Here is a 22,967-nt window from a genome sequence, read left to right as displayed (position 1 = left end):
CAGCAGATGACCACTAACAGATATGGTCTCTCTCACAAAGCTGGGTTTGCCAGGGGTGGAGGAAGACATGGAATGATGGATAATGGACTTTACAAGGAGTGAGGCATTCTGAGCTTTAATCCCACTCTTTTGCTAACTGGAGCGTGATTTCACACACTTCTCTGGACCTCAGTTTTCAAATATGGAAAATGCTTATTAGAAATGTGAAACTAATTCAGTGGTTTTCTAACTCTTCATTACCAAGGATCTATTTATGGAGTTTTTCTCCATTACCCTCATGTTGTGAAAACGTCTGGTTTTGTAATAAGAAAAATCATCATCTTTATTTAGAAAGAATTGTTAGGCAATCAGCCATCTATAACTACCAACAAAATGCAATGATAGCATGACATAACTAATGATAAACATCAGACGGAGATAATTCCAGTCCCAAAGACCATGTATGTTTCTGTCACCTGTGAAGCTGATTCTAGATAAAGCCACGATCCCCTGTAGACTTCCTGAAATAGTGGAAACGGCCAATGAATTTCCTTCTAATCTTTGAGCCCCTAGGGCTACACGTTCCCCAAGTAGGCACAAATGGGCTTTGAAGTTGCCGAGATCAGTGATTTTGTTTTATGTGTGCAAATCCTGCAGGAGGATTAGGTTTTCCTCTTGCTGGAATTTGAGGATTTCTAACTAGAGAATTACACTGACAAAGGAGAAACAGCCCTTCACATCTCCAAAAACAGGGGAAAAGATCCTTGATGGCAGAAACATAACAGACATGAACATTTTCAACATGGACAGTGCATTTTCAAATGGAAAACATCTAGGCAAAATAAAAACTCTGAGGCTACAGATGGCTTAGACAGAAGTGAGTATGAGAAACCAACAGACGGTTGGTGCAGGAAATGCATGCTACAGGTTGCCTTACAGGGCACAAAGCAAAGTCACCCCGGATCGATACTTACAAGTAATAGGAGTAGGAATAAGCATTTCTTCTATATATTGATGGGCAGTCAGATGATGGAAATGTCCAAAAAAGGGGGGAAAAGAAAAGACAAACAAACAAGAATTAGATTTATAGGAAATCTTGGTTCTTAGAAATGCACATAGTATTTCAGCATCCCTAAGCTCAAGGAGATGCAAGTTTCTCAACTTCTCATCATCCCCGAGAATCAGATACTTTCAGCGGTAGAAGAAAAGACCTCTCCTGTGATGGAGACACTCACTACTCATGCAGAGGAAGCCACATCGCATTTGGTTGTTTTAGTCGTTTGAAAATTCTTTCTTATGGTTAAGTAAAACTAGCTTCCTTATCATTAAAACTTTTTGGTCTTGGGTCAGATTGCTGTGGCATTCTAGAACTAGTTTACCACTCTTCCACGTGACAGTGTTCCTAAGATCTAAGGAAAACCATAATGCCTTTTATCTTCTCTGTTTTAGGTCAAATCACATCAGAATCTATTTAGTAACGTCACACCAAAAGAAAGGAAATTGTGTAGCCAGCATCCAAGATGGCTCCCCAATGATCCATACTTCCCAGCACTCATGCCCATGTTAGTGCTCGCCCACACAGAATCAGGGTTGGCCCTGGGTGACCAACAGAATGTGGGTGGAGTTACATTCTGGGACTTTCTAGGACAGGACAGATAGAAGCCTTGCAGCTCTTTCTGGGTTTCTGGAACTCTCACTTGGAACCCTGAGCCTCCATGTAAGAAGTTTAAGTATCCTGAGCTTGCTGTGGTCTGAAGGGACCATATGAAGAAACCACACAGAGAGGCCCTAAGCCTGTATGAACAGAAAGAGACATCCAGCCAACCTTGGGCTGTTCCCGCCCCAGCCAACTGGATTACGCCAACTGAGACCCTTGATATCACAGACCAGAAGTAAGTCATTCCCTTCAAACCCTGACCAAAGTACGGATTCGTGAGAAAAACAAATCACTAACTTTCATGGCTTATTTTTAAGTCACTAAATTTTGGGAAGTAGTTTGTTACATTATCAGGAGAAAACCAGGACAACATTCAAACTTCATCATGAAAAACCATTGCACTAAAAGAAAGGAATTCCAAACTTCAGTTTGAACAGACTACAACTTGAATAAACTCTCTGTGCCTGCATTTTCTTATATGATCCTTAGGTGAGTTGAACTAAATCACTCATTTTCAAACCGTGTTCCCAGGATTCTGCAGAGCAGCATCATTGTAATGGGGAGGGGGGTACTGAGGTAGGGCTGCTGCTTCCCTGCCATCCACCACATTCGGAGCTTCTCCATTTTAATCTGTTTCGTAAATTGGCATTTCATTTAAGATTTCACATGACTAAGAATTCCATTCTCCAAAAGAATGGTTGAAAAATCACTGCCTGCAATATATCTCTTCTAGCTCTTGGCTTCTGAACAATAAAAGAAAAACAAATAAGTCCGTGATATTCCCTTTGTTATAACTTTTTGTATTTTGTAGAAAAATAAATAGGAACATTTTTATTTTACAGACTTAGCTCCACGGACAATAACTGATACATTTGTGGATTGAGAAAAATTGCTGAATAATTCAGGTCCCCAAATATCCATCTGAGTAGGCAAGAATACTTTGCTTCCTTCTTGAGTTATTTGGTTAATTGCAACTGTTATCCAGTTTGGTTGGCACAGGAAGATGCGGTCTTTATATCCACAGGGTGGGAACATGTCCTCAGAGCCCCAAATTTCCCCCTCTTAAGTAGGAACTGGCCAAAGTCCCCAAGGCAGGGCCATCTCTAGGCTTTCTTTCATTTATCAGGAGAGACAAATTCCATAGATCCAAAAGGAAAGTGACACCTGAGAGCTAAGACACCATGGCAGAAGGGAAGTCCCACACCTCCTTGGGAGGCTGAGCTGGGGACAATGAACCATAGTGCAGCAAGATCTGGTTACTCATAAAACTGCTCAGTATCTTTGGCCAAATGAACAGTGGCCCCAGATGATGAAAGGGGTGAAGAACTTCAAACTGATGGGTGGGATCTGGAACAGCCCATATAAGTCACCCAAGCCCCTCCACCAACCATAACAGGTTGGCACTGTAAGGTGACCATTCCTCTTCTTCATTTCTGGCTCTGTGGTCCAGAGCCTGGGAATGTGATTCCTCAGGGGCAGAAAGCTCAGCATCCATTTGATGAAGACTCACAGACATCTCTGTTTTCCATATTGTCAAGAACACTGGACTGAGAATGGAGAGGCCAGTGTTCTGATCTCAGCTCTTTCACCTGCTCTCTGTGACGTCTTGGGCAAGTCGATGCCACTGCCTGGATCTCTGTTTCCTGATCCGTGTACCAAGGTGAATGGCATGGATAACTGCCAGCTTAAACAGCTTTGAGGAGTGGAAATATGATAAGTCTTAGCATCCCAGAACCACCACTTGCTGACTGCATGGCCTCGAGCAAGTCGCTGTATCTCTGAGCCTCAGTTTCTCCATCTCAACGTTGGGGGCAATAATGATCTATTCCCAACAGTCATGGTGGGCATTAACATGATATTAATCTAAATTACTTCCAATTATATATGGTATGTAATACACAAAGTATTTTAAGTAAAGTACATTAATCTAATTTAATATTAGAATATATTAAACACCTGAAATATAGTAGGCCTCAACAAAGGGGAGTTTATGTTCCCCCCTTACCCACAGATAAAAGGTTTGCTGCTTCTCACTCTGGTGACCAGGAACAAAGTGTTCACCTACTTAGGAATATTAAAAATAGTAATAAAATTTAAAAAAATTAGTAACAAAATAAGAACAAATACTTATGTAGCACTTACTATGTGCCACACACTGTTGTAGGCTCTTCCCATACATTAACTTGTGTATTCCTCACAACCATCCTGAGAGATAGGTATTATTACCATCCCCACTTCACAGATGAGGAAACTGAGGCAAAGAAGGTTAAGTAACTTGCCTAAGATCACACAGTTAGTGACTGGATTTGGTAGCAACATGGCTCTAAAGCTCATGTGCTAGACCACTAGCCTGTGCTGGCTTCGAGGAAGAAAGAATATAGATATATGTTGGGCAACACAGTGGGTCAGGCACTGAGATGCCACAAGCCTTATCTCTTTTAATCCTCCCCCTGGCCCTGTGGAGCAGGTACTAGTCTTCTCATTTTTAGTTGAGGAATCTGAGGCTCTAAGAGGTCACCCCTCACTAGGTCTAATATTTTGTGTATTTTGGGACCAATTGCAAGGCCTCCATCCTGAGCCAGGATTTTCTCACAGTCAGCAGCCCCAGGCTACACTCTTGGAGTCTCGACATTCTGGGCCCTCTGGTTTTCTGCTCTCAATCTTCAGGATTCACCTCTGCCTGGGCCACCTCCTCATTCCAACATGCTTCCTTAACCTTCAACTCACCTCTGCCAAGTAGCTGAGTTATCCTGGATGTCACCAAAAGCCAGTGCTATCCCTGACTCAGCTTCAAGGCAACTCCAGAATGATGGCACCTGACAAGCTTCTATTAATTGAATATGTTTTCCAAATTAAACTGCAAAGTCTTCCAGGGAAAGGATTGCAGTTCTTTACTCTGTGATCAAAACAGAGTATACATGTGTCCTTTCTCTCAGGCTTGAAGATTTACTGAAGGTCTAAATTTACAAGGATACAGTGATATTGCAAGTAACAGATTGCCTGAGACCAAAGATCCTGAGCAGGAAGACAGTTGTGCTTAGAAAAAAAAAAAAGAAAAAAAACCCAAACTTAATAAATCACATACTGTGGGATCTTTTCAGCTGGCTGACAAGAATGACTTGAGGTATAGCTTGTCTTTGTTTCATACTACTTAAACAAGACTAAGTTGTCTATTTAACCATCCATTTGACCATCTCCCTGTCCATCTAGTTCATAAACCCACCCATGCACTCTTCCATCCATCCATCCATCCATCCATCCCTCCCTCCATCCATCCCTCCCTCCCTCCATCCATCCATCCATCCATCCATCCATCTATCCATCCCTCCATCCATCCATCCATCCATCCCTCCCTCCATCCCTCCATCCATCCATCCCTCCATCCATCCATCCCTCCCTCCATCCCTCCATCCATCCATACATCCATCCATCTATCCATCCATCCCTCCCTCCCTCCCTCCATCCCTCCATCCACTTAACAATCTATACATCTATATATCCATCTAGCCCATAACCCCACACACTCATCAAATCATCCATGTGCTCATCTACTCATTCATCCAACACTCAACCCGTCATCCACTCATCCATCTTTCCATCACAGCCAAAACTTTTTAAGGACCTATTATATGATTGTCTCTGCCAACTACCAGAGATTGAAAGAGAAATGCCATTTTGATCCAGCCAATATGTCTCATGGGAGAGCCAAACAAAAAACTTATAAAATAGATGATAACAATGCTACCATTTAGATAGTGGGAGGTCACTTATGTGTCAGGTGCTGTTCTCAGCACATTACGTGGACTGTTGTATTTAATCCTCACTAGAAGCATTATTACCTATGTTTTCCAGGTGAGGAAAGTGAAGCTCAGAGAAGTGAAGTAACTTGCCCAAGTTTATAGAGTTTAGTAAGCAGCATGGCAAGGATTAGAATCCAAGAAGTCTAACTTTAAGAGCCTGCATTAATAACTACCATGTTATTATCTTCTGGAGTGATAAATGGTATGCGGTGGCAGCTCAGGCAGCTGTGGGGCCATATTTGATGGTAAGGGGTGGGGATGGGGGAGAGGTCATTTGGTTTAGAGTCTATGATGCTGAAGTTGTAAAGTCCAGGAACACCCAGATGGAGTAGGAGGGAGGGGATTTCCAGGCTGATGGATATGTGTTTACGGAATGGGTGGGGGGTTATCAAGGTGGGAATGTCAAGATGCTGGCAGGGTCTAGTTCGCAAAGAGTCTGAGGAGCTTACTCTCACAGGGAGAACTTAGGTCGCAGGGACAACGCAAAGAGCCAAGTGGTCAAATATTTTTCTAGGTGGATGATTCTGGCAGGAGTGTGAGCAAAAAGCGGGAGGGGAGAGGGACTGGGGTCATGAAAGCTGCCGTAAGGGTCAAAGCAAGAGATATTAGGGGCCGATCCTGCAATGGCTACGAGGAAGGAGAAGAGGTGATGTGAAAGGTGGCTAGAACACAAAAGCAAGAGGTGATTCAATGTGAGCATTTTGAAGAGGACTGCCAAGGTTCTAGCTTGAGTGGTTCCCCTAGTGAGTGCAAACAGAAGAAGGATTCACTTTTCAGGGTGTAGAGTAAGAAGCAGTTTAGAATGGGGTGGACAAAACACGATAATATCAATACATGTATTTGGGGGCTGCTTTCCCACCTCAACGAACCATTCAAAATTATATCCCACAATTCAGCATATCAGCAAATCCTGTTTTACATTTCATCCAGGTTAGACGGTGTTAAGAGTGTAGACTCTTATCAGATTGGCCAGGTTTCAGACCCAGCTCTTCCACTTACTAGCTCCGTGACTTGCGGCAGTTTCTTTAAGTTCTACATGTGTCAGTGCTGTGACCTGCAGCACAGTACAGTCTATGAGTTGCCCTGCCTCTTCAGCTCACCCAGTAGTTAGCTTTTCCTACCGCCTCAGTTGTTTTTTCCTGGAGAGATAGTGTGTTCTCTGAGTCTCAGACCATGGCACGTCTTCCACATACTGCCCTTCCAGCCTGACCCTCCTCCGCACCCCTCACGGCTGGGTTTACCCTTGATGCTTACCATTGATATTTGGGTCTGCGTTCTGAGCGAAGCTTTCTTGCCCAAGAGATGCAGTGCAATCCTGGGCCCCATCTGTTCTAATTTTACTGGGATTCAACACATTTTGAGGGAATCCCAAGTATCTGCAAGGCACATTTGTGATGAGGATGAATCAGAACAGACAGTTGATGGTCCAGTGGAGAAGATAGATGTGAATACAAATAACAAACATAAGACAGAACATAACATGGATCCTCATGGAGGGGATCCAGACGGTGAAGAGATTGTGTCTACACTGAAGGTCAGAAGGGATTATTGGAGAAGGTGTCTTTTAAATTAGACCTTAAACATGGGTAGTATCTGGTAACATGGAAAAGAGGAACACAGACAATGAAAGAGGAGGAAACTTTACAAGCAAAGGTATAGTGTGGGGTGAGACTTCAGGAAATCTGCCAGAATCATTGTGAGCAGGGGGATGGCGTAGCTTGACAAGGCTCTCCAGATGACTTAAGTATGTGCTTCTTGCCTTATTTCCATCCTATGAACTGCTGTTATAGGGAAGGAAAAGCCATTGAAGGATTTTAGAATGCAGGTTTGGGAGTACAAGTTTCATTTTTCAAACATCACTTTGTCTACAGTGTGGAAGATGGGTTGGAGAGGTGGGGCCAGAGTCAGGGAGGCTGGCGAAGAGACGCATAGAACAAAGCTATAGAGGCTTGCACCAGGGAAGAGGCAGTGGAGACGGGGAGGGGAGAGGATGCGACCAAGAGAATGTAAAGATTCAAGTTCAAAAGTACTGGGGTGATGGAGTCCCACTAGTTTGGCTGATGGAATGAGAGGTAGTACCTCTCACTAAGATGGGGACACGTGACCGGAAATACGTTGGTGGGTAGGTGATGATTTTGTCTTTTTTTTTTTTGCGGTATGCGGGCCTCTCACTGTTGTGGCCTCCCCCGTTGCGGAGCACAGGCTCCGGATGCGCAGGCCCAGCGGCCATGGCTCACCGGCCCAGCCGCTCCGCAGCATATGGGATCCTCCCAGACCGGGGCACGAACCCGTATCCCCTGCATCGGCAGGCGGACTCTCAACCACTGCGCCACCAGGGAGGCCCATGATTTTGTCTTTGACCATAAAAACTATGAGGGTAGATGTCCAGGAGCAGATGATACAGGGCAGTAGAGCTCTGGAAAGAAAGGGCCAAAGCAGAGGACCTGCCCTCCCAGGCCATTTGTTTTCAGTCCAGCAAAACTATAACCACCATGTTGTGTGATAAATACACAGCTGAAGGTCTATGCATGTGGTACAATGGCTGCATGCGGGGGAGGATCATTGAATCTTCCTGGGATGGAGGGCTTGTGGGAAGACCTCAAGGAAGAGGTGATACTTGGAGGAATCCTACCTGGAAGAACTTGAGGCTGAGAGTTAGAGAGTAGTAGGAGACTTGCAGGTGAAGAGAAATGTCTGGACATTTGATTCAGGGAAATAGCACGTACCAAGGCAGAGAACAGTAGAAAATGATACCTGAACCTGGGTCACTTGTGTCCTATTCCAGGATTCACTTATTTTCTACTGGTCTCCGTGGACTGATAGAACAGAAGTTAACAGCCAGGGGTCTGGAGTCACAGACCCTGGGTTTGCATTTCAACTCTGCCCAAGACCTTGGCTAACTCATAAAAACCTTTTTTGAACCTCAGTTTCCGCTTCTCAAAAAACAGGAGTATCCACAGTCCTACCCTCTATGATTATTTGTAGGATTAAAATCAGAGTATGCCAGCAGTTCAAATGGAAAATGAACAAATTAGGTCAGAGTGTGTGTACTGGTTGCGGCACTGCCTTTTCACGTATTAGTGATGGATTTGGAGCTGGCTTGGTACACTTGACGGTCAGGTGTGAGAGGAATGTCCCTGTTGATATTATGCAATATATGCATGACCTGTACGTAAGCAGGTACAGGAAGTAAAGCCTGACCCAGCCATTAGTTCATTTGATCCTCAGAACAGCTACATGAGATTGGCTGCATCTCACAGCTGAGAAAGCAAAGGTTGAGCTTTGTTAAGTTGCTTCTCCAAGGTTAGCAGCAGATAAATGGGGCTGTAGAGATTTGGATCCAGTTTTTCTGCTTCCCAGGACACAGCTAACAAGATGTCTATACCCATTAGACTGGGAGCTACTGGAGGGCAGACACAAACCACAGAGAAGCAAGGTACACCAAGAGATGCACATTTCTCTCAAAGTAGACTCTCATATCTCAGACTCAAGACACTCCAAATATACTCTTGGAAGAGTTACTGTTTGGACAGGCAAAGCGTGGTTGGCTGGCAGTTCAGGCTGTACCAGGAAGAGCTGGGCAGGGAGAGGAGAAGAGGAGATGGGGGTGGATGGAACTATGTGCTGCGAAGGACTTTGAAACTGTCTCCCTAAAAGTTGCCTAGTTGACATTTGAAAAGTAAGAAGGGATGGTGAGGTTAATGCAGGATACAGACAAGTCTTGGGGTAGAGATATACTGTTACCAAAGTATTCTGCTTAAGCTGGCTCCAGTGTTTCCCCATTCAAAAGTGCATTGCTATGCCTTAATCCTTGGAGGACCATGCTCAGATTTCAGGAAGCGTGTCCCAGGGAATAAACTGGATGACAGGAAGCTTGTAGGCACATGCACATATGTCCATATCCCACAAACAAACATTAAAATGTCAAACTTCCCATATGTGAGTGGCCAAGAAACACCTTGAAACATCAAGATACACTAGTGAAGGCACTAAGGCTTGAGCTTTCCACCTTAATTTGCATTGAAGGCACCCAGGGCCCTACGGTATTAAGCCAAGGGACCAGAGAGGTGGCCTTACAATGCCTTGGCTGCCCATTCCTTTGGGAGAGGATGTTCGATAATTCTAAAGGGAGGAGGTCAGGGAAGAAGATGAACGGGACTGCAGTGATGAGAGCTTTTCTCTATTTCAGGATTCAACAGGGTGTTCATGAGAAGGAGGTATGTTCCATTACATAATGGCATGCAGGAACCCATTTTAGAATGTTCTGAGGTCTAGATGTGATCAGTAGAGCCAGGAGAAAAAGACGGAGCCATTATCCAGTGACAGCATAAGAATGACTATTTTGCAATGAGCTTGGCTATAACCACACTGGCTGTTAACTCTGTCGGAAGGGGCTCCAGATGCCCTTCTTATTATGCTCATGCAATCCTGCATACCTTCATGTAGCCTTGATTCTGTATGGTCCTGCATTCAAAGAAGCCCAGTCCAAACAGCCAAAGGTACTATTAAAAGAAGTCTAAAGTTTAATTTGCATCCTTTTCAAAGTGTAAGGGAATTCTGTTTGAATTGCTCATCAGCATCTCATATCCCCTTCTGCAACCTTGCATTTTTCAAGGTCCCCTCCATCCATTATAAAACAGCCAAACAACAACAAAACTTTCCTTAGGCTATGCTGATATATTTTTCTCTCTCTCTCTCTCTTTCTCTTACATTCCTTTCTGAATGTAAATTGATTTAGCTTCTTTCACTAAGCCCTTCCCTTGGTCCTCTGTGTCTCTAGCCCTTTCTGGGCCAGCTTTCTAGTTCAGTACAACACACACACACACACACACACACACACACACACACACACACACACACACAAAACACCTAATAGTAAGAGAAAGACTCTCTTTGGAGAGTGACAGGGACGCTTCAAGGCCTGTATGGAGAAACTAGGGGCATACTGGAAACATGCGCCTGCAGCTCTGGGGAAGACTTTGAGACAGCTGAATCCATTGGGAGCAGAGGAAACAGGGAGCCGTCATGGCCATGTCTGTGGAGGTCAGGGAGAAGACCCAGCGCAAGCCAGTGCAGGGGGTGTGGCAGGCATTCGACTTCTGAGAGCTGCTAGATGCAGGAACTAACTCGAGGTCACAAAGGGACACTGAAGAGATGTTGACAATAGGATCCTGAGTTGTGATGATTCGCCTGTTATTTGGGGGTTTCTCTTCCTTTCATATCTATTCCTTTTAGGTGGCCGTGGACCTCACTCTGGTGAGCAGTAAGTAAGTTTGTGACAGACTCAATGGACCACTGAAGTTTTCCCCATATTTATATATGGGGTTGGGATCAGAAGAGGGAAAGGAGCCCATTAAGCTCTTCACTGTCCTTTGGTGGGGGCACCTCTAGACATCAGAAGTCACTGGGGGTTAGTGGAAAGAGTGCAGGCTGATGTTTAATTTCCCTTTTTCTCCCTCTGACCCCTCCCCTCCTCCTCTCTCCTCTCCCCTCCCCTCCCCTCCTCTCTGCCCCTCCCCCTTTCCTTCCCCTATACCTATTTGTAAAATATTACCATCAACTAGGCCAGAAAAATGTCTTATTTTCTCCCAGAGATACTGTATATGCAAACACTGATCAGCGCCCCCTACCCCCTGCGCACTGCCACTACATCTGAGTTCTACCTCTTGGAAAGAAATGGTGATCACGTGATGTCTGTTGGTTGGGTCTGATGGATGGTTTTGATAGAGGTGAGAGATGATGAAGATACTCAGAAGAGGGTAAAACCACACAAAGGGCTCACTTTAGCCTCGCTGCCAGCCCGAAAACAGAAAGCCCTTTCCTCCCTCCCAGACAGTCACACATTTCAGAAATAGCTGTTGAGAGGGAAGTGGAATTTCTTCACAAGCTCGCAGACAGTGGTGACGTGGGTTAAGTCAGGCTTTAGAAGAGCAAAATTGGAAGAGCGTATCTGACTTACAAATCAGTGGCGAAGAACGAGAACATTCAGGGTCTATCAAAGAGGAATGCAATTCTATTAAACGGGTTACTTTTTTCAGGGAGACTGGCCCAAACTCACCTTTGTCTCTAAAGCGTCTGCGACTCGGAGAACGTGTCAATGATCTTACATGTGAGATGTGCTCACTCACCCCCAGAGAAATCAGACCTCATGTTCGGCCTCATCCAACAGCAGCCACAGACATAAAACGTGGCCTCGCTTTATGGATGATGATGAGGACTCTGAGGGCTCTTGACCCCCAGTATTATCATGGACCTTCCCTCCTCCCTAGCCGCTCCAACCAGAAAATCAGTAGCTGGACGAGAACCCAAACTCTTCAGTCATTCTGCTCGGAGCCTGAGGGAAGGAATGATCCTATAGGACAAAGATGTCAAGAAAGAACAGGTCCTACCAATAAGATGTCCTGGTTGAATGGGGTCCTGGCTGATTCTGAACAGAACCATGAGACACACAGAGACATTCTGGTGCCAGAACGGCTAAAAGAAGGCGGACTACTTGTAGAGCGAAACTGATGGCTGGAAATAAGGACACTGTCTTCATTTGTTGACTTCATGCATTTATATTCCTGGGACTCCTTAGAGTAGAAGCTGGAATTTGTCTTTGGGGCATTCTGTCCCTTTGTTCTGGCGGGGACAAGTTTCACAAGCTGTTTTTGTCTCAGGGATGAAAGCAAGTCCCGGTCCTCATTATTGGGCTTGTCCTGAACTCTGTGAGTAACCAAACCCAGAGCTTCAGGCTGAGGAGTCAGTAGTTTGTTGAAGAATGGACTAAAAGGTCTCTTTAAATTGGGGGCAGGGCAGGTTGCAGCACATATCATTATAATGTAGATAAGTGTTTTGTTTGCTTTGGCAGCCTGGGGAGTGGGAGGGTGGAGACCAAGGCTGGAATCCTGGCATTGAAATTGAGATGGGCAGTAGGCACAGGGACATGGTGGCTAAGGTACAGTAGGTAGGAGGACCCCCTGTTTGGAGGAATAGTCGTGTACCCCAGGGACAGTGAGAGCTGATATTCTTCAACTTTCCCTGATGACTATTTCCTCTCCCTCTCTGCAACTCCTCTGTGTTGTCTTCAAGCCTCCTGCATGTCTGATAAACAGAAGATGTCTATGTAATAAATTTGGGGGATCAGGAAAGAACCTGTACCCTGGCTTTCACGAGCAATGCACGCAACAGGAGATAACTGTGCTCTCTGACCAGAGGTGCCAGTAGGACATCCTGCTGAGAGGTGACAAGCAGCAACAATCCAGCTGGGAAGGTTCTATGGGATGTGGAGTAGGAAGGAGCCTTCCCTCAGGGCTGTCACACCATCAGAGGTGGCTCTATCCCTTTGATGCCCAGGATGCATCTATCCCTTGGGATGCTGCTGCTTGACCAAAGAAAAGTCAAGGATGAATGAAGGTGAAAGGAACGAAGCCTTGCTTTCCTGCATCTGTATTTGTGGGCTCACCCGCGTTCCCGGGGCTCCCCTGTAATCCTGATGACGTGACCAATCACAACAGATGGTACTTTCTTCCTGCCCCACAAGAAACTGGCCGTCCTGGGGCTGCTCACCAAGCAGATACACATGCCCTTCAGACACCAACACAATGAGCCACCACTGGCTCCAAATTTCAAGACCTCAACAGTTATATCAGAAGGTCCCTGCTCAGAAGCGATCAGCAGAGAAAGGACCTGGCCGTATGGCAGTGTTGGGGCCCCCTGGGGTTGGCAGGGTCTGCAGGGCAGCACCCAAAACTCACCGCCTTTTGATGGTGAGCATCACACCCAGGAGAATGATGATGAACATGAGAAGGCCAGCGATCACGCCGGCCATCTTCACAGTATTGTCCACCTGCTTCTCCGGCTCCACGGTGTTGGAATTCTGAGTGGAGGCACCTGGGAGGGAAAGGGGGAGAAGAAAGATCATTGAAAAGCCTCACGTATGTGACTAGACGCAATCATAGTAACAACAGGTTCCATTCATTGAGTACTAACTATATGCCAGGCACTGTGCTGAGGGCATTAGACACATTGACCCATGTAACCCTTCTGAGGATTAATTCCTTGAGATGTCGAATTATTATGATGATAGCCTTTTCTGTAGAGGAAGACATTGAGATGCAGAGAAACTGAGTTGCCCAAGGTTACACAACCACTATGCTGGATAAGGGTAACCCTTATTCTCCCATGAGATCAAGCAGAGAATTCTATCCCTCATACTGGTTTGTCCCTACGATCAAACAATGGAACTATGGTTTGAATCTTAGGTTCATGGAATTATTCCAAATCCTACTTAATTCTTTCAGGTAAATGGCGAAAACAACAGCTTTGTGTAAGGGTAACACAATTAAAAGCACTGGATTTTTAAAGATAAAAACATAACTTTTTAATTTTGTTCCTTATAGGAAACAAATGGTGGGGATTAAAGGGAATTGCCTTGGGTTCAGAAAATGCTTATATCTGCTAACTCCATTTTTGGATTTAATGCTGATGCTACGTGCTCTGCCAGCTACTAACACACTGACTCGATTCCACATCAAGGAAGACTGAGAACTGGGCACTTACTATATCCTCTGCCCTGTGCTGGGCCATTTTGTGGATCCGGCTTGGCCAATCCTTGCAAATATTCCCTAAAGTATATATTGATTTTCCCATTTTATAGATAAGAAAACAAAGGGAACTTGCTAAAAGTCACATGGCTGATAAAGCTCAGGGCCAAGATTACACAGGTTTTCTGTAAGTCTAGGTCTCAAAAGTCAGAAGCCTTGACTTCAACTTTCATGTCCTCTAGTCCCTCAATCCTTCTCCTTCCAGACAACCACTTGGCTGATGCCATAGCAAAAGTAAGGAGCCAAAGAATGCCTAAGCCCGGCCTCTTCATGCAGTGCACCAGGGACAGAGGCAACTTCTCATCCCAGGAACCTGTGTGAACCTTCTAGAGTGTGGTCCTGAACCAGCACCTCCATGAATTCTTCCCAATGATCCCATGTTTATGTGAGGCAGATTAAATCCAAAGCATCCTTTCCCTGACCCTTCTCTACTTTTCTACCACATCAGAATCAGCTCATCCATTACCAGTGACACCACCTTCCCTGGTTGCCCCAGGAGCATTCCTCTCTCTCTTCTCCAAATTCTGATAACACTCTGTACCACCTGGTACAGATCTCAATGTGCTGATGTTATTAGTGATTTGTTTCCCCATCTGTCTCCGCCAGTGGTCTGCAAGCTCCTCGGGGGCAAGAGGAAGCGTCCTTTATCTTTGTTTCCTCATGTTAGCACAGGATCTGGCTCATAATTGGTGTTCCCTTAATGTCTGTGGTGGTTTAATGTTTAGCTGAAGGGATGACATCTCTGCCCACACACATTTGTTCTCATGAAACCAGATTGAGTTTCTCCTTTTTTCAGCCATGTGTTCACAGAACCCAGCTGAGTTGAAGGGATGCTAATGCCCACAAGGTATGATTTTGATTCTCCAAACTCATGGATGTTTCAGACCAGTCCTCCGGCATATCCCCTCTTCCCGATTAAGAGCATCAAGTGTTTCCTTTACCACAGCACTTTCCCCAGACTCTCTTGTAACTTAGAAAAACTGGGTTCACTTAGTCAAGTCTCCGTAGTGGGAACGGCAAGTCTTCAAGAGGAGAGAGTGTGTCCTGGTCATCTCTCTAAAGCCAGTGTCTAGCACAGGCCTCCCTCCTCCCCATCGTTGGTTTACAGATGATGGTTGAACGACAGAAAGGCTAGTGGACCACAGTCGTTTGCTTCATCTATTTATTCAAGCATTCATTAATTTGCTACTAAGCATCCATGTTCTGTGTGCCCAACTATGCTATCAACAGGGTCAGAGATCCTTCTCCTGGAAGGACTTACAAATAAGGGATTTTATTTAGGTCCCCTCACCAGCTAGAGACAAACCCAGCTCATCAAATCGCAGGATGGTCTGAGCAGGCTCTGCCTATTTACAGCCACAGAATTCCTGGTGGAGTTGGCCAACCTCATAGGAAGGCGGGTCTCACATTCCAGAGTGCAGGCAAGTCCCGAGTAGCCCCCATTTTCACGTTTGGAGACAAGATTTCTGAGATATATCTAGTCCCCCAGACACAGGACATGACTAAGCATAAAGGAGGCTGAGCACCTCAGACCATAATTTCCTCAACAGTGTCAGAGTGTTTTTATTTGGCTTTGGAGGAAGTGTTGGCTCTGGAGCATTCACTCACTGATGTAATAATGGCTAAACTTTACTTAATGCCTGCTAGGAGATCCTATTCTAGAGACTGGGTGCACAAAGGCAAAGCCATGGAGAGGATCCTATTACCCTGGGAACACTGTTATTAGCTTGTTCTAATGAGATTCACACTTCATTCCTTCTACGAATAATCACAAGTACCCACTGTATGCTGGGCATTTAGTAATACAATGGTGAACAAAACAGGCACAGTCCCTGCCCTCAAAGAGCCGACAATGAGTGGTGAGTGGGGTTGGGGGAACAGAATTAATAAAGAATCAATAAGAGGAAGCTTTCAACTCTGTCAATAGAGAGGCACATGACACATAATTGGGAAATGAATCACTTCTGGGAGGAACTGGCCCATGGGGTGGGCTCCAAGGGAGGACAGGTTATAACTAGGCAAATAGAGCACCACGAGAAAAGCACACAGTGGTGGCAGGGGAAACAGCACTGGCTAAGGCCGTCTGATGGAGGCAAGGAGCCTGGTGCATTCAAGATATGAAAGAACTGTGGTGTAATGAGGGCGAGAAGGCAGGGAGAGCATGGTGAGAGCAGCTGGCGAGGGCAGCAGGGGACAGTCCACGCAGGACATTATAGGCCACAGTGCGAGATTTTGTTTTTTACCCCAAGAAACACAGGGAGTCATATAAGTGCTGTTCATAGAGGTATGATATGGTCAGATTTGTATTTCCAACTGTTCCAGTTTCTTTGAGAAGCCAAAGTGGATTGGAGAGATGCATCTTGAAACTATTATAGTCATCCAGATGGGAGATAATAGTTGCTTGAACTCAGGCAATGGCCGTGAAGATGGAAAGATGCAATAAAAGAGATAATTATCTGAAATAGATATAAATAAAACCAGTTGATGGACGGGATACAGGGCATAAGGGAAAGAGAACTGAATTCTTGAGGATGACCATAACAAGGTGGATACTGGTGATGCTTAAAGGCTCAAGAAACAGGGTTTCCCTGGTGGCGCAGTGGTTGAGAGTCTGCCTGCCGATACGGGGGACACGGGTTCGTGCCCCGGTCCGGGAAGATCCCACATACCGCGGAGCGGCTGGGCCCATGAGCCATAGCCGCTGAGCCGGCGTGTCCGGAGCCTGTGCTCCGCAACGGGAGAGGCCACAACAGTGAGAGGCCCACGTACCTCCCCCCTCAAAAAAAAGGTTCAAGAAACAATGAAAAAGGAGTAGAGTTATTAGGAAAATATGTGTGTTTGGGGCAATTTGAGCTTGTGAGATACTCCAGAAAAGTAGGCAGTTAAAAATGCAGGTCTGAAGCTCTTAAGGCGGCCTAAGCTAGAAGTAAAAATGTGTGAGTCATATGCACATAGATGGTATTTGAAGCATGGGGGCTGATGAAGTCACCCAGAGAAAGAATGAAGACTGGATGAGGAGGACCTTCAAGATGGCGGAAGAGTAAGACGCGGAGATCACCTTCCTCCCCACAGATACATCAGAAATACATCTACACATGGAACAACTCCTACAGAACACCTACTGAATGCTGGCAGAGGACCTCAGACTTCCCAAAAGGCAAGAAACTCCCCACATACCTGGGTAGGGCAAAAGAAAAAAGAATAAACAGAGACAAAAGAATAGGGACGGGACCTGCACCAGTGGGAGGGAGCTGTGAAGGAGGAAAGGTTTCCACACACTAGAAGCCCCTTCGCGGGTGGCGGGGTGGCGGGGGGAAGCTTCGGAGCCGCGGAGGAGAGCGCAGCCACAGGGGTATGGAGGGCAGAGCGGGGAGATTCCCGCACAGAGAGGATCAGTGCCGACCAGCGCTCACCAGCCCTAGAGGATTGTCTGCTCACCTGCCGGGGCGGGCGGGGCTGGGAGCTGAGGCTCAGGCTTCGGTCAGAGCGCAGGGAGAGGACTGGGGTTGGCGGCATGAACACAGCCTGAAGGGGGCTAGTGCACCACGGCTAGCCTGGAGGGAGTCCGGGGAAAAGTCTGGACCTGCCGAAGAGGCAAGAGACTTTCTCTTCCCTCTTTGTTTCCTGGTGCGCAAGGAGAGGGGATTAAGAGCGCTGCTTAAAGGAGCTCCAGAGACGGGCGCGAGCCGCGAGACGGGCGTGAGACGCTAAGGCTGCTGCTGCTGCCACCAAGAAGCCTGTGTGCGAGCACAGGGCACTATCGACACCTCCCCTCCCAGGAGCCTGTGCAGCCCGCCACTGCCAGGTTCCCGTGATCCAGGGACAACTTCCCTGGGAGAACGCACGGTGGGCCTCGGGCTGGTGCAACGTCACGCCAGCCTCTGCTGCCGCAGGCTCGCCCTGCATCCGTACCCTCCCTCTCCCCGGCCTGAGTGAGCCAGAGCCCCCGAACCAGCCGCTCCTTTAACCCCGTCCTGTCTGAGCGAAGAACAGACGCCCTCCGGCGACCTACACGCAGAGGCGGGGCCAAATCCAAAGCTGAGACCCAGGAGCTGTGAGAACAAAGAAGAGAAAGGGAAATTTCTCCCAGCAGCCTGAGGAGCAGCGGATTAAATCTACACAGTCAACCTGATATACCCTGCATCTGTGGAATACCTGAATAGACAATGAATCATCCCAAATTGAGGAGGTAGACTTTGGGAGCAACGATATATACATTTCTTTCCCTTTTTCTCTTTTTGTGAGTGTGTATGTCTATGCTTCTGTGTGAGATTTTGTCTGTATAGCTTTGCTTTTACCATTTGTCCTAGGGTTCTGTCTGTACGTTTTTTTTTTTATATACTTAAAAATTTTTTTCTTAATAATTATTTTTTATTTTAATAACTTTATTTTATTTTAATTTAATTTTATCTGTTTTCTTTCTTTCTTTCTTTCTTTCCTCCCTTTAATTCTGAGCCATGTGGAGGACAGGCTCTTGGTGCTCCAGCCAGGCATCAGGGCTGTGCCACTGAGGTGGGAGAGCCAACTTCAGGACACTGGTCCATAAGAGGCCTCCCAGCTCCACATAATATCAAACGGCGAAAATCTCCCAGAGATCTCCATCTCAACGCCAAGACCCAGCTCCACGCAATGACCAGCAAGCTACAGTGCTGGACACCCTATGCCAAACAACTAGCAAGACAGGAACACAACCCCATCCATTAGCAGAGAGGCTGCCTAAAATCATAATAAGACCACAGACACCCAAAACACACCACCAGATGTGGACCTGCTCACCAGAAAGACAAGATCCAGTCTCATCCACCAGAACACAGGCACTAGTCCCCTCCACTAGGAAGCCTACACAACCCACTGAACCAAACTTAGCCACTGGGGACAGACACCAAAAACAATGGGAACAACGAACCTGCAGCCTGCGAAAAGGAGACCCAAAACACAGTTAAGTTAAGCAAGATGACAAGACAGAAAAACACACAGCAGATGAAGGAGCAAAGCAAAAACCTACCAGACCTAGCAAATGAAGAGGAAATAGGCAGTCTACCTGAAAAATAATTCAGAATAATGATAGTAAAGAGGATCCAAAATCTTGGAAATAGAATGGAGAAAATACAAGAAACATTTAACAAGGACCTAGAAGAACTAAAGAGCAAACAAACAGAGATGAACAACACAATAAATGAAATTAAAAATTCTCTAGAAGGGATCAATAGCAGAATAACTGAGGCAGAAGAACAGATAAGTGACCTGGAAGATAAAACAGTGGAAATAACTACTGCAGAGCAGAATAAAGAAAAAAGAATGAAAAGAATTGAGGACAGTCTCAGAGACCTCTGGGACAACATTAGACGCACCAACATTCAAATTATAGGGGTCGCAGAAGAAGAAGAGAAAAAGAAAGGGACTGAGAAAATATTTGAAGAGATTATAGTTGAAAACTTCCCTAATATGGGAAAGGAAATAGTTAATCAAGTTCAGGAAGCACAGAGAGTCCCATACAGGATAAATCCAAGGAGGAACACACCAAGACACATGTTAATCAAAGTATCAAAAATTAAATACAAAGAACAAATATTAAAAGCAGCAAGGGATAAACAACAAGTAACACTTAACAGAATCCCCATAAGGTTAACAGCTGATCTTTCAGCCAGAAGGGAGTGGCAGGACATATTTAAAGTGATGAAGGAGAAAAACCTACAACCAAGATTACTCTACCCAGCAAGGATCTCATTCAGATTTGATGGAGAAATTAAAACGTTTACAGACAAGCAAAAGCTAAGAGAATTCAGCACCACCAAACCAGCTTTACAACAAATGCTAAAGGAACTTCTCTAAGCAGGAAACACAAGAGAAGGAAAAGACCTACAATAATAAACCCAAAACAATTAAGAAAATAGTAATAGGAACATACATATTGATAATTACCTTAAATGTAAATGGATTAAATGCTCCAACCAAAAGACATAGATTGGCTGAATGGATACAAAAATAAACCGTATATATGCTGTCTACAAGAGACACACTTCAGACCTAGGGACACATACAGACTGAAAGTGAGGGGATGGAAAAAGATATTCCATGCAAATGGAAATCAAAACAAAGCTGGAGTAGCAATTCTCCTATCAGACAAAGTAGACTTTAAAACAAAGAGTATTACAAGAGACAAAGGAGGACACTACATAATGATCAAGGGATCAATCCAAGAAGAAGATATAACAATTGTAAATATTTATGCACCCAACATAGGAGCACCTCAATACATAAGGCAAATACTAACAGCCATAAAAGGGGAAATCGACAGGAACACATTCACAGTAGGGGACTTTAACACCCCACTTTCACCAATGGACAGATCATCCAAAATGAAAATAAATAAGGAAACACAAGCTTTAAATGATACATTAAACAAGATGGACTTCACTGATATTTATAGGACGTTCCACCCAAAAACAACGGAATACACATTCTTCTCAAGTGCTCATGGAACATTCTCCAGGATAGATCATATCTTGGGTCACAAATCAAGCCTTGGTAAATGTAAGAAAACTGAAATCGTATCAAGTGTCTTTTCTGACCACAACGCTATGAAACTCGGTATCAATTACAGGTAAAAACCAGTAAGAAATACACACACATGGAGGCTAAACAATACACTACTGAATAACCATGAGATCACTGAAGAAATCAAAGAGGAAATCAAAAAATACCTAGAAACAAATGACAATGAAAACACAACGACCCAAAACCTATGGGATGCAGCAAAAGCAGTTCTAAGAGGGAAGTTTATAGCAATAAAATCCTACCTTAAGAAATAAGAAACATCTCAAATAAAGAACCTAACCTTAAACCTAAAGCAATTAGAGAAAGAAGGACAAAAAAGCCCCAAAGTTAGCAGAAGAAATCATAAAGATCAGATCAGAAATAAATGAAAAATAAATGAAGGAAATGATAGTAAAGATCAATAAAACTAAAAGCTGGTTCTTTGAGAAGATAAACAAAATTGATAAACCATTAGCCAGACTTATCAATAAAAAAAAAGGGAGAAGACTCAAATCAATAGAATTAGAAATGAAAAAGAAGTAACAATTGACACTTCAGAAATACAAAGGATCATGAGAGATTACTACAAGCAACTCTATGCCAATAAAATGGACAACTTGGAAGAAATGGACAAATTCTTAGAAATGCACAACCTTCTGAGACTGAACTAGAAAGAAATAGAAAATATGAACAGACCAATCACAAGCACTGAAATTGAAACTGTGATTAAAAATCTTCCAACAGGGCTTCCCTGGTGGAGCAGTGGTTGAGAGTCCGCCTGACGATGCAGGGGACATGGGTTCATGCCCCGGTCTGGGAAGATCCAACATGCTAGGCCCATGAGCCATGGCCACTGAGCCTGCACGTCCACAGCCTGTGCTCCGCAACGGGAGAGGCCACAACAGTGAGAGGCCTGCGTACCACAAAAAAAAAAAAAACCCAAAACAAACAAACAAACAAAAAAACAAAATCTTCCAAAAAACAAAAGCCCAGGACAAGATGGCTTCACTGGCGAATTCTATCAAACAGTTACAGAAGAGCTTACACCTATCCTTCTCAAACTCTTCCAAAATATAGCAGAGGGAGGAACACTCCCAAATTCATTCTACGAGGCCACCATCACTCTGATACCAAAACCAGACAAAGATGTCACAAAGAAAGAAAACTACAGACCAATATCACCGATGAACATAGATGCAAAAATCCTCAACAAAATACTAGCAAACAGAATCCAACAGCACATTAAAAGGATCATACACTATGATCAAGTGGGGTTTATCCCAGGAATGCAAGGCTTCTTCAGTATACGCAAATCAATCAACGTGATACACCATGTTAACAAATTGAGGGAGAAAAACCATATGATCATCTCAGTAGATGCAGAGAAAGCTTTTGACAAAATTCAACACCCATTTATGATAAAAACCCTCTAGAAAGTAGGCATAGAGGGAAGTTTCCTCAACATAATAAAGGCCATATATGACAAACCCACAGCCAACATTGTCCTCAATGGTGAAAAACTGAAACCGTTTCCACTAAGATCAGGAACAAGACAAGGTTGCCCACTCTTACCACTCTTATTCAACACAGTTTTGGAAGTTTTAGCCACAGCAATCAGAAAAGAAAAGGAAATAAAAGGAATCCAAATCGGAAAAGAAGAAGTAAAGCTGTCACTGTTTGCAGATAACATGATACTATACATAGAGAATCCTAAAGATGCTACCAGAAAACTACTAGAGCTAATCAATGACTTTGGTAAAGTAGCAGGATACAAAATTAATGCACAGAAATCTCTTGCATTCCCATACACTAATGATGAAAAATGTGAAAGAGAAATTAAGAAAACACTCCCATTTACCACTGCAAGAAAAAGAATAAAATATCATGGAATAAAACTACCTAAGGAGACAAAAGACCTGTATGCAGAAAATTATAAGACACTGATGAAAGAAATTAAAGATGATACAAATAGATGGAGAGATATACCATGTTCTTGGGTTGGAAGAATCAAGCTTGTGAAAATGACTATACTACCCAAAGCAATCTACAGATTCAATGCAATCTCTATCAAACTACCACTGGCATTTTTCACAGAACTAGAACAAAAAATTTCACAATGTGTATGCAAACACAAAAGACCCCGAAGAGCCAAAGCAATCTTGAGAAAGAAAAATGGAGCTGGAGGCATCAGGCCCCTGGACTTCAGACTATACTACAAAGCTACAGTAATCAAGACAGAACGGTACTGGCACTGAAACAGAAATACAGATCAATGGAACAGGATAGAAAGCCCAGAGATAAACCCATGCACATATGATCACCTTATCTTTGATAAAGGAGGCAAGACCATACAGTGGAGAAAAGATAGCCTCTTCAATAAGTGGTGCTGGGAAAACTGGACAGCTACAT

At 44.5% G+C, this 22,967-nt stretch overlaps 1 protein-coding gene across 1 annotated transcript in view; it reads right to left on the bottom strand.

Moving 5' to 3' along the window:
* PTPRT (protein tyrosine phosphatase receptor type T) overlaps positions 1 to 22,967 on the bottom strand; it is a gene marked incomplete at both ends in the record, with an annotated part of 1,080,119 nt that overhangs the window by 156,747 nt on the left and 900,405 nt on the right. Inside the window, 2 exon segments of the mRNA XM_082644817.1 lie at positions 954 to 983; positions 13,173 to 13,308. Of these exon segments, the coding sequence (XP_082500943.1) occupies positions 954 to 983; positions 13,173 to 13,308 (166 nt within the window).

The sequence above is a fragment of the Mesoplodon mirus genome, assembly GCF_964341445.2.
Source record: "Mesoplodon mirus genome assembly, chromosome: 15".
NCBI classification, from domain to species: Eukaryota; Metazoa; Chordata; class Mammalia; order Artiodactyla; family Ziphiidae; genus Mesoplodon; species Mesoplodon mirus.
Note: the sequence above shows the minus strand (reverse complement) of the source record. Positions and strands in the feature narration are given on the sequence as shown.